The following is a 12719-nucleotide window of genomic DNA, read 5'->3' as shown; positions in this document are numbered from 1 at the left end:
ACACTATCAACCCCTACACTTTTTATTCAGCAAGACATCAGAGTTTCTCCAGAATAGATTATATATTAACTTCAGCTACTTCCTTTTCTGAAATACATAATGTTGTTAGCAAGCCTTGTTCTTTATCAGATCATAGCATTGTTGCAGCGCGCGTCACACTCCTAGGTACACCCCTTAGAGCTCCACGTTGGTGGTTCAGTGCTTCACTTCTCAAAAATGGAGATTTTTGCACTTTTCTCAAAGAAAAGTTAAACACTTTTATTGATGTTAATGCAGGCTCAGTAGATGATCCTAGATTTTTATGGGATGCTATAAAGGGATGTATTAGGGACTCCTCAATCTCATTCTCATCCCACCTTAATAAGAGTAGACTAAATAAGATAACCGAACTGGAGAATACTCTTACTCAGCTAGAGGCGCACGACAAGCCAAATATTCTGAGGCATTACAAGGCAGAATAGCTATGACAAGAACTGAGTTGAACTCTTTGTTAAGACGTAGGGCGGAGTTCCTAATGCACAGGACCAGAAGAACATATTATTTCAATGGCGCCAGACCAAGTCACCTTTTAGCTCTAAGACTGAAAAAAAACATGAAAAATATTCAAATATTACAATCATTAAAACACATCTTCGCACCCTGAGCAATCCACTTCATATCAATTCTGAATTTAAATCTTTCTACTCATCTCTTTACAACTTTACAAAATTTCCCTTGATACGGAGGCGTGTGCAGATTTCTTTCAGGATATCAATCTACCTTCTCTGTCTAACAACGAATCAGAATTACTCAATACCCCCATTTCTCTAGAAGAGTTGAGGAAGGCTCTTGGCAGAGGTGGGAATTGTGGAGTCATCAAGTCATCTCCATGCCATGTATTTGTTCTGTTCATGCACTAAACCAGCTGAGTCCAATGAGCACAGCTCTTCAGCCAGGAAGGTGAGCTAATTAGTGAATGCACCTGGTTCAGTGACTGAGCAGAACAAATACATGGCATGGAGATGACTTGATGACTCCACAATTCCCACCTCTGGCTCTTGGTAATATGAAAAAGAGCAAATCCCCAGGGTAGGATGGAATTCCACCTGAGTTATACCTTACTTTCTGGGATGTACTGGGAAAACCACTATTGGATATGATTAATACAGCCATTGATAAGGGTGCATTTAATTCTAGCACTAACACAGCTATAATTACAGTTCTGCCCAAACCGAATAAAGATTTAACTAAATGTGGTAATTACATTCCTCTCTCCCTCCTGAATGGGGATGTCAAACTATATGCTAAAGTACTTGCAACCCGGTTGGAGATACATCTTACAAAACTTATGCACAATGACCAAACCCGTTTTTTATTAGAACTCACCTAGCATCTGATAATGTGCGTCGCCTGTTACACATTATTCATGCAGCTAGTAGTATTGATGCCCCTTGCTCAGTTCTATCGTTGGACGCTGAAAAAGCGTTTGACCGGTTAGAATGGGAATATCTCTGGGCAACATTAGACAAATTTGGGCTAGGTATGCATTTTATTAATATGATTAAGGTTTTATACGAAAATCCCTCAGCAATGGTTTGCACAGGCCACATCTGCTCTGCCCAGTTCCCAATATCAAGGGGCTTCCCCCTTTCACCCCTACTTTTTGCTCTTTCCCTCGAGCCACTGGCACAGAAAATAAGACAACATCCATCAGTACATCCCATTACTTTTTGTAACACGGAGCATCGTATATCTTTGTACGCTGATGACATCCTTCTTTATGTAGGCAGTGCTGGTTCCTCAATCCCACATTTGCTTTCCTCTTTTGATACATTCAGCTCACTCTCTGGATACAAAATTAACTGGACAAAGTCAGCGCTGATGCATTTAAACTCAGCTGCACTTCAAGTTCCCCTGCCCTCCCATATACCAGTAGTTAAAAGCTTTAGATATCTTGGAGTTGAAATTTTTCCCTCTACGTCGTCCATTGCAATAAAACATTTTCAAGGTAGAGGTCAGATAGAGAAGGACTTTGAGCGCTGGTCGAATCTTCCAAATTCACTTCAAGCCCGGATTAATTTTTACTCTTCTATGATCCCTCTTGCTCCCCCTCTGGGATATTGGGATAAACTTAAATCATAAGTCTCTAAATTCATGTGGAAAGGAAAGAGACCACGCCTAAAACTCACAACTCTTCAGCGAGACAAGACGTTAGTTGGGCTAGCTCTGCCAGATTTTAAAAGCTACTTCTGGTCTTATGTGCTACGTCCTCTGTCTACATGGTTCAACCCTAGTTCCTCTGTTTCTTGGAGACCAATTGAGGAGAATATTGCACTTCCTCACAGGTTGCAAGACCTGGTGTATGCTAACATACCATTGAAAAAAGCCAAATTACGTTTAGGCCCTGTTATTTCATTTCTACTCAGACCTTACCGTACTGTAATGAAGCATGTTGGCACAGATTATAAATGGCATAATCACACACCGATTTTCAATAATTTCTCACTTCTTACTGGTAATATGCCCTTTTCGGGCGGGCTGTGCGGGCTTATGGTGTCCCGTGGAGAACAGCTCTACCCACACACCCTCTACGTAAGCTACTTTCCTCAGTAGGACCTACACGGGGGATGGTTTCTAAACTTTACAAAGTCATTTATGGACCCTACAAACCCTTACCAGTGCAGGGTGTTTGGAATAGAGATTTAAGTGAAGTAAATGATGGAGAAATTTGCTGGGACAAAGTGTGGAAAAATCTCAGTGGTACATCCAAAAACCCCAATCATCAGTTAATACATTATAAGTATGTTCATAGGATGTACCTCACCCCCAGAAGGCTCTATTCTATGAAGATTGCCACATCTCCAAATTGCGATCTTTGCCCACTTAATGCCCAGGGGTCATTCTTGTATGTTTATTGGGAGTGCCCCGACGTGGTTAGATTCTGGAAGGAGGGGGGGGCGGGGGTTCTAATATTTTTACCCTCTTGAAAATGTACAAGTGACTTTGTTTCTGTTTGCACTCACTGTGTGGGGGAAAAAATAAGAAAATCTGTGTATATGATGTGATTATATATATATATTGTACATTTTTCAATAAAAAATTTGATCACAAAAAAAAACATGGTCGAGGCTAGCCCCTTTTTAGGGGTGCTTCAGCAAATGTTTTCACAAAAATCAAAACACCCCCACTTAGCAAATGGTATCATCCTCTTCTCACCCGCTACTTCTCCTCTGTACCTGCACCGCTCCGCAGCCCAACCGTCGTCCAGCGCGACACACACGCAGAGTGAGAATCCGTTTAGTTGTAGTGTTGTGAATCAACAAAGTAAGTTGCTCCAAAGCTGTGTATCATACTTCTTTCCTTTTAGCTAGAGTTGTTCCGAATCTGATACCATATCGCCGAGTACTGGAGTCCAGGCACCGTTTACCAGTTAGCTCCGTTAGCCCGGTTTGCTCCATTCGCGCCATTAGCGCGGCTACAGTCGAACTGGAGCAGTCTGTTTATTAAACAAAAACAGCAGCGCGACAAATAAACTGTGTACCTGTGTAGTGCGTACGTGTGTCTCTGTTGTTAAAGTTTATCGTTACTTTTGAGACTCAATTTAACAATCGGGAGTCATGTAAAAATTACGTCACGTGCTTCTTTTCTGGTCAGTCGTCATGGAAACTGCCAGTGGTGCGGCGTTTGGACCAGAGTGAAAACAAACAAACAAACAGAGCTGAAAAACGAAACGACATATCACTGTATACCACCAGTATGTGTGAAAACACTCACTATGGCTTTTTAAATGAATTGTTATTTATTCTTAGATTTATATGTGTTATTTTTCAGTTGTGTCTGACTATCAAACTAGACAATAAAAGAAAGCTAAATGTTTTTCTTTTGCTGTAATCATTCATGTTTTACAGGGGATTTAACCTGAACCAGGCTTTGCAACAATAATAATCACATCACATTCATGCAGGCGTAGAAGTATATACTACACACACACACACACACACAAACACACACACACAGCAGGTCTATATATATATAGGCTATTTTTAACACACAGGTATGAGATGTGTGAAAGATAACTCCTAGCATTACTCTCTCTCTCTGTGTGTTTGTTTGTGTGTGTGTGTGGCCTGACAGTGACCAATGGACATACGACAGTTCTTTAAAAGAAAAAAGACAGATTCAGGTGAGAGACCAGGGACAGTCCATAATGACCTCTGTCTTGTTTTATTTTATTTTATTTTTCTTCTGAAAAGTGTTAAGCTAAAGTAACAGATAATATAAACCAGCTATCTGTATGTTGTATCAAATTACTTATGTAGGCAATGGTTCCCTGCTTTTATTTTTATTTTTTTTATGATTATTTTTTTTATTTCAAACCCACAATGGAGAATACAGCTTCTCTTGTGAAAGGAATTTGTGATTTAAAAAATTATTGTGTTTCTAAGCCCAATAATAATGATAATAATAATAATAATTAAAACTGCAAGCAGTGATGAACGGGCCCTCACAGTCCACGCGCGTCGGGGCGTGGCGCTTATCCTGCCCCATTGCCAGATTATTGTGAATGCGTGTCTTAACTGTCCGTGTGTTAATCGGACTGTATTTGGTCAAGATATGCAAGCCTGTCTGTTTGACCACAATGTGCAGGAAATTGTTGTTTTATATTTTGGGCATTCTTTAGACTATCAAAATTCTTGCAACGCGCCACCTAGTGGTCTTCAACCAAAATTGTGCACAGAGCCTTAGGATCTCATGGGGAAGTAGTAACCTGAAATTCATGTCATTCGGACACACCAATGTGGACATATGCAACACTTCCTGTTTTGACCCAAATGTACAGGAAGTTCTTATTTAATAATTTGAGTATTCTTTGCAAAATCAAAATTCTTTTAATAACTTTTTGTCAGGAGGGTCCATAGATGCTGTGTGCAAAGTTTGGTGCAAATCGGTGAAATTGCCTGGGAGGAGTTCAAAAAAGTAGGTTTGCGACATGTTGCAAATTAGCGAAAAAAAACGGTAGGCGGAAATGGCCGTGGCCTATATCACGAGATTCAACACAATTCAGGGAACGTGTGGATATAAGGTTTTTGAATGTAAAATAAATGATATGGGAGTTATAAGCCAAAACGCACTTTCCTTGATTATAGCGCCACCTAGTGGTGGAACGACGACCATAGATTATAACATTTTTCGCCAGTTGCGACGTCTGTGCAAAGTGTCGTGAGTTTTGGGGCATGTTTAGGCCTCCAAAAAGCCGCCTACTTGGCAGAACGATGAATAATAATAATAATCCTTAGAGTTTCAAAAGGGCCTCGCACTGGTCAGTGCTCGGGCCCTAATAAAGATATTTAAAATGACACGCCTCTGTGTGCCTTTTGATCATATCCTTAGAATCTGTAAATGGTCTCCACAACATTTTTGTGACATGACAAACTGACCTTAACTCTCCTGCCTACAATATATTTGTGTATGATTGTCAGTGCCAAGGGAAAGATAGAGATGGAGAAGTAAAAGTAGAGTGTATTACCTGCATACATGGAAGAGCCAAATGGGGATTCAGGGGCAGTACTTTCAAAGATTTCCCTCTCTTTCCTTGCGTCCGTGCGTCAGGGCGTGCTGCTGTCGCTGCCTCCTGCTGTGGTGTCATGCTGCTGTCGGGGCATGCTGCTGTTGGGGCTTGTTCATGCAACAACTTCCGTTGAGGAATCAAAAGTGAAGGCAGTCAAGCTGTTATTTCATCATTTAGCAATAAAAGCGCCATCTATTGGCCGATTTGCACCAAATTTTGCACAAACCGTCAGTGGGCCATGGAACACAATAAGTTAAATTCTTGTGCTAATCGGACTGTATTTCGTCAAGATACGCAAGATTGTCTGTTTGACCACAATGTGCAGGAAATTGTAATTCTGTATTTTGGGTGTTTATTGGACTATCAAAATTATTTTAATAAGTTTTTGTCGTGAGCATTCACAGATGCTATGTGCAAAGTTTGGTGAAAATCGGTGAAATTGCGTGGGAGGAGTTCGAAAAAGTAAATTTTTTAGTTTGGGCGATTTTGCGAATGGAGATTTGGGGCGAAAGTGGGCGTGGCCTACATCAATCAATTCATCTGGATTCAGGGAATACGTAGATATAAGGTTTTAAACTGTGCGACATATTATGTGGGAGTTATTCACCAAAAACGCTTTTGTCTTGATAACAGCACCACCTGCTGGTCATTTTTGGTGTGTGAGTTACAGGGGCCAGTCTATAGCACCCCTATCAATTTCATATCCATAAGTGTTATGGTGTGGGCACAGTGCCAAATATAAAATTAGACGGCCACCAGAGCGCCACCTAGTGTCAGATCTGGAACACATTTGTCAGCTATCCTCAGGAGGGCAGTGGCAATGAGTGTACCAGATTTTGTGTTAATCCGACCAACTGATGTTGAGATATAAATTACTTTAATTTAAAGAGCGCCACCTAGTGGTCATCATCCCAAATTTTGAACAGAGCCTTAGGGCCTCATAGGGAAGTAGGATCCTGAGTTTGAAGTCATTCGGACACACCAATGTGGAGATATGCAAAACTTCCTGTTTAGAGCAAAATCTGCAGGAATTTGTAATTTAATAACTTGAGTATTTTTTGGAATATCAAAATTCTTTTAATAACTTTTTGTCAGGAGGGTCCACAGATGCTGTGTGCAAAGTTTTGTGCAAATTGGTGAAATTGCCTGGGAGGAGTTCGAAAAAGTAGGTTTGCGACATTTTGCGAGCTAGCGAAAAAAAACGGTAGGCGGATATGGGCGTGGCCTATACCCAGAGATTCAGGAGGATTCACTGAACGCGTGGATATAAGGTTTTTGAATGTGCGACAAAGTATGTGGGAGTTATTAGGCAAAACGCACTTTCCTTGATAATAGCGTCACCTAGTGGTGAAAATTCACAACGACAACAGATTATAAAATTTTTCGCCAGGTCTGATCTATATTCCAAGTTTGGTGAGTTTTGGGGTATGTTTAGGCAGTGAAAAATGCGATCATTTGGGACAAAGAAAAAAAAAAAAAAAATCACTACAAAAACAATAGGGACCTCGCAGGCCGCAGGTTTCCTGCTCGGGCCCTTATAATAATCATTACAAAAACAAAATGGTCCTTGCAGGTTCCCTGCTCGGGCCCTAATAATAACAATCACTACAAAAACAATAGGGAAAGGTGCAGGCGATGGGAGAGAAGCAAGAGAGCCCCAGCCCAGTTAGAGGCCAGACTTCTATATTCCCTAGAACACTGAAATCAGGTTCTCCAGATCTGGCTGCTACTGCAATCACCTTCTTCTGGTAACCTCAGAGAGAGACAGGGAAAAGGTTTAGAATAACTAACCTGCACAAACACTCCACCAGTAGCAGGGGCCATCACACAGCATAGCTAAGAGCCTGTGCAGGCCCTCACTATAGGCTTTATCAAAAAGTTGAGCTTTAAGCCTGCTCTTAAACATAGAGAGCGTGTATGCTTCCCAAACCGACACTGGAAGATCTGGTACTGGTACTGTTAGGTCTTTAAGATATGCAGGTGCCTGGCCTATAAATTCAATTCTGGATTCTGGCTTTCTGGATTCTACAGGAAGCCAGAGATTAACATATTGCTTTTATATGCCATATGGCAGCAGCAGTGACATACATCTCAGAATCGATATAAGGTATTACACTATTAAGATGAAGGTTTTACAAAGGTCTGTTATTTACAGCGTCTTTTCATCTGAACTCAATGAGTTGATGACTAGGGATAGACCAATTATCGGCCAGGCTGATTATCAGGGCTGATATTCAGCAATTTTCTGATTGTAAGTATCAACATTGGCGATAAGATAAATTAATTTTAAACTTTGGCTCTGGTGCATCCTCTCTCTGTCTATAGTCACCACTCTGAGGTTTGAAAAAGACAGTCAATCCCTATTAGTAACCTTGGCAAAGTCAACATATCTCCTCCCACATTCCATCAATGAAGAGCTCTATTCAGTCCAAGGAACAGACAACATGTGTGTGAGTGGATCATGGCTGCACACAGGTTGCACACGTTTCACCCTTTGTTGTTTCCTATACTTTATTAAACTGATTGGCAAGTCAAACACAATACTTCAGTATGACTAATGTGAGTTGTTTTATAGGAATTTGTTTCTGAATCCAGCTGATGTAATTCTTCTCCAGGCAGTGTCTTTAGGTGTGGACATGCAGACACTGACCAAGGCCTCCAAAGGGGACCGTTGGTCCAGACCCAGACTGTGTCACATCAGCCGACACCCAGATCATGGCCTGGGAATGACCATCATCTCAGTGCCAGGTACTCACAAACGGCTGTCATTGTTTGACAGAGTGTTAATTACTCATTTCCAGCTCTGACAATGCACGCACAAAGCCTGTGGACTTTAACAATATTTCACAGGAACACCAACCAGTTTAAATGTTAGCAGATGTTTTGATGATCCACTGACCCTTCATGATGCACCAATTTTTTTTTGGTTCCCCCTGCTCTACAGAAATACTGTCTTTCCGAGTATCTTGAGGCAGGATTTGTCTTGATACTGTGCTCATTTAGCAGCTGGAATATGGATTTCCTCACTCCTTACTGGAAAAATGACAATAGTTGCCTTCCCAAAGAAATTTTTTTTGACTGTGTTTTTTGGTTAGTTGGTTAGTTGGTCAGCAGGATTACACAAAAACTACATAACAGATTTCCACAAAACTTGGATGGAAGATGTGTCTTGGCCCAAGACAGACCTCACTCACATTTTGTGAAGATCTGAATAAAGGGAAGGATCCAGGAAGCCTCACTCAGGAGAGCGCATACCTTCGCTAAGACTCAACAGTCCTCTTTTGTACTCACTTATAGATACTAGCCACCTAAATGGTAAATGGACTGTATTTATATAGTGTTTCTAGTCTTATCGACCCCTATGTTAAAGAAAGTGAAAAAAAAAAATCTCGATCCATTCCTTTATCCAGATCCATGTCAAAAGACCAATCGTGTGGAAATCCATTCTGTAGTTTTTGTGTTATTCTGCTGACAACATTCTGCTGATCAGGAAGGCCAGTGACGTTGTGGGGGTGGAGCTGGACACTTTGACAGCAGTGTCAGACAGGAGAATGCTGTCGAAGTTGCGGGCGATACTGCAGTATGGCTCTCACCCTCTCCACAATGCTCTGGTCAAACAGAGGAGCACCTTCAGCGAGAGACTAATTGCTCCCAAATGCATCACTGAGCGCCACAGGAAGTCATTCCTACCGGTGGCCATTAAACTTTATAACTCCTCCCTCTGATGATCGGACTCTAATGGCTATATATATTTATAGATGTATATATATGTTTATCTATGTATATTTCCCATATACCATATTTATATTGCACTGTATATCTGTAAATACCTGGAGTGGTCATTGAACACTTGAGAGTGTCTACTTTATTATTTTATTTTCTTGTCAACTATTTTATTTATATCTTTATCTTTATCTCTTGTTTCCATTCATGTTATTTTTCTACTTCTACTTTGCATGGAGCATCTGGAACAAAAACAATTTTCCCCTGGAGATTAATAAAGTAGTCTGTTTCTGATTATTCTGATTCTTACAGCCCAACCAACTGACAAACAAACGGGCACGGGTGAAAACATAAACTCCTTCTGTGCAGGCCCTCACTATAGGCTTTATCAAAAAGTTGAGCTTTAAGCCTGCTCTTAAACATAGAGAGCGTGTATGCTTCCCAAACCGACACTGGAAGATCTGGTACTGGTACTGTTAGGTCTTTAAGATATGCAGGTGCCTGGCCTATGAATTCAATTCTGGATTCTGGCTTCCTGGATTCTACAGGAAGCCAGTGCAGAGAGGCTAATATCAGAGAAATATGTTAATATGAGTTCTTGTCAGTACACATGCAGTAGCATTCTGGATCAGCTTGAGAGTCTTTAGAGACTTATTGGCCGAACCTGATAAAAGGGAAATACAGTAATCCAGCCTCGAGGTAACAAAAGCAGGGTATGTGCCAGTGGAATGCCATTAACATATTGTTTTTGGCGGATGTATTAAAGCTCTGGTCTACGATTTGAAAGGTTTGAAAAAAGCATCATTGATTTAGCAAAGGCTTCGTTGAAAACAAATGGACAAGACCGAGAGGAGGGTTAGCAAAACAGTTGAGTAGTGACCGGGCAAGAGGTTGTTATGGAGAAATAAATCCGGACAGGATGATTGAAACCCCAACGCGAAGCAAAGGGTTTCATTTACTTTTCACTTGCTGCTTCATTTAGCTGCCACGAGCAAATTAAATAGGCTGATTTGGTGTAAACATGATAGCAATGTTAGCTTGTTGTTAGCTTACAATGCTAACATAGAGGCTAACGTCTCCGTCGAACAAATAAACAAGTGTTGACAATACTGCAGAGACAGAAATTGTCTCGACGCCGTCTAATAACACAGAAACAAACTAACGGCAGCTTTCACACTCATAAGCAGCATCGGCATAAAAGTTATCTGTGTCACAACATCCACAATAAAGACGAAGGTTACCTGCTCAACAGAAACGGCGCTGTATCAGCATCGGGTCCATATCTTCACGGACCTTTCGCCACCGTTCAAATGATGACCCGATGTTTATTCGGTTTGAGCCCACTTTGTTTCACATCTCCGCTTTGTGTCTTTTCAGTGACAGACTTTCTTTCTTTGACTCTTTGTCGGTGGGGCAAGCAGAGGCAGCTGAACTGCTCAGGGCCAAACAAACCTCTTGTCCGCTTGTAGTTTCAAATGCGGAAGTGGGTCGGGACCAGACGTGAGCAGGAGCAGGAGAGTGAGCGAGGGGAATGGATGGGAAAATTGACCAATAGGAGCCATGCGGTCAATTTCTTTGCAGTTTTGCAGGCACTAGAGAGAATGGATTTATTTGGTTCCTTTTACTCTTCACATTGTGTAGGTCGTACTATTGGGCCATAACCACCATATTAATAATGTTAATAATAATGACAAATCTTTCAAATCGTAGACCATAGCTTTAAACAAGATATGTTAGTCTGTGAGCTCTCGAGGTGTTGGAAAGAAAGAAACAAAACAGTGTAGTTCCCAAAATGTTGAACTTTTCCTACAGGGAACCTTGTAGAGTGGAATCTCTGGATGCATTGTTTCACCCATGCAGAGACACTTTGTTCCTACTAAATCATATCAGTAGGCTGCCCTAATCATTTATTAACAGAAGAGAATGGTGTTCTCTGTAAACTCTGTAGTTAATCTTGTTACAAAGTACAATTTTATATTACAGCATACTGATGATTATGACAATGATTATAGTACTGATGTGTCAACAGGTCAGAAGGGCCAGTATGTCGTGAGCATAGCTACTAGCAGTTCAGCAGAGAAAGCCGGTGTCCGCTCTGGAGACAAACTGATCTGGATCAATGGAGTCATGGTGTCGACGCTCACACACTCCATTCTCAGTAAAACTGTATGAATCTCATCTCTTTAGTCAGATCTAGCTTGTGTGGTCTGTTAGACTAAACATGTGTGTGACTCCTGCAGTTTATTTGATTTTCAGGTGAAGAAGGGTGGGGACTCAGTGACCGTGCTTGTCATTGACAGTGAGAGTGAGTATTGCTATGTCAAGAGGAAGATGCCCATCCTGCCTGTTTTGGCAGAATGTTGCAGCCTGCCACACACTGCCAAGACCATGCATCTGGTAAAAGGAAGTGATGGATACGGCTTCCTGCTGAGACAAGAGAAGCTGGCCGGCACTCGACAGATAGGTGAGAGATACACTGATGGACACATGACAACAACCACATCCAAACGCACATATACACTCACCTCATATAGCCAGCTCACCATTTTATGAACACAAATGGTGCAGTATATACGAGACACACCTTAACAAATGAAAATTGTGTCAATCAAAATGGCAAGTAGACACAAAATTTAACTGTTTGACACACTTGGCAAGCTTCATTACATGCAATCATATATAGCACCATTATCATTAATTCATCATATTAATCTTTCAACCAGCAGTGATATCTAAAATGATTAAATGTCTGACAGGAAATTATTTGTCTCCTAGTCATTTATTAGCCCTCATAAAGCTGTTTTCTGTCCTATTCAGCTCTATGCTAGACTTAACTGTATGTAAAAGTGGTAATCAAAATGTACATGAAAGAATATGACGACACCTTTTGAAGTGAAGTTCTAAATTTAGCTGTTCCAGCTCATCAAGATAGTGCTATGAGGAAAAATAAAATGGAAATATAAGCCTCCTTCGTAAGTGCTGCCCTCTCCGGGCACACAATGTTACCAACTAGTGGCTTCTGTAGGTCATGCTTTTTGGGTTTTTGCCTTTCCTTTATTGTGTTATGTAGCATTTTTGTGCACGTAAAAGGTCTGCAAAGTGAAAAAGCCACACCGAAGTCCACACTAAAGGGACTTACTCTCTCCCACAGAAAACACTGCTCCTGCACCGCCTGAAACGCCTGCTTTGGAGTCGAGCCTTTACTTACATAACTTATGTGTGTCACTGCGTAACAGGTGTTATATAAATATATATTTTTATATATTCATAATAAAATATATACACTCCAGTCCTTCAGCAGACAATTGCTACAGTGATGTAGAGAAATTGCCAAGTTAAAATGTGATATTTGAAAAAAAAGATGGTTACAAAATAATTTACTTACCGTTATAAAAAAACGTCTTGCTCCAGTCTTGCGAAGGTGGTTCGGATTGTTCTGCCTGTGTTT

The 12719-nt window shown here is 40.9% G+C and overlaps 1 protein-coding gene across 1 annotated transcript in view; it reads left to right on the top strand.

Moving 5' to 3' along the window:
* LOC311256225 (Na(+)/H(+) exchange regulatory cofactor NHE-RF3-like) overlaps positions 1 to 12719 on the top strand; it is a gene marked incomplete at its 5' end in the record, with an annotated part of 73270 nt that overhangs the window by 32545 nt on the left and 28006 nt on the right. Inside the window, 3 exons of the mRNA XM_084351081.1 lie at positions 8164 to 8296; positions 11301 to 11437; positions 11528 to 11735. Of these exons, the coding sequence (XP_084207207.1) occupies positions 8164 to 8296; positions 11301 to 11437; positions 11528 to 11735 (478 nt within the window). The remainder of the gene's footprint in view (positions 1 to 8163; positions 8297 to 11300; positions 11438 to 11527; positions 11736 to 12719) is intronic.

The sequence above is a fragment of the Pagrus pagrus genome (genome assembly GCF_965226575.1).
Source record: "Pagrus pagrus genome assembly, chromosome: 4".
NCBI classification, from domain to species: domain Eukaryota; kingdom Metazoa; phylum Chordata; class Actinopteri; order Spariformes; family Sparidae; genus Pagrus; species Pagrus pagrus.
This window is presented reverse-complemented; position numbering and strand designations above follow the sequence as displayed.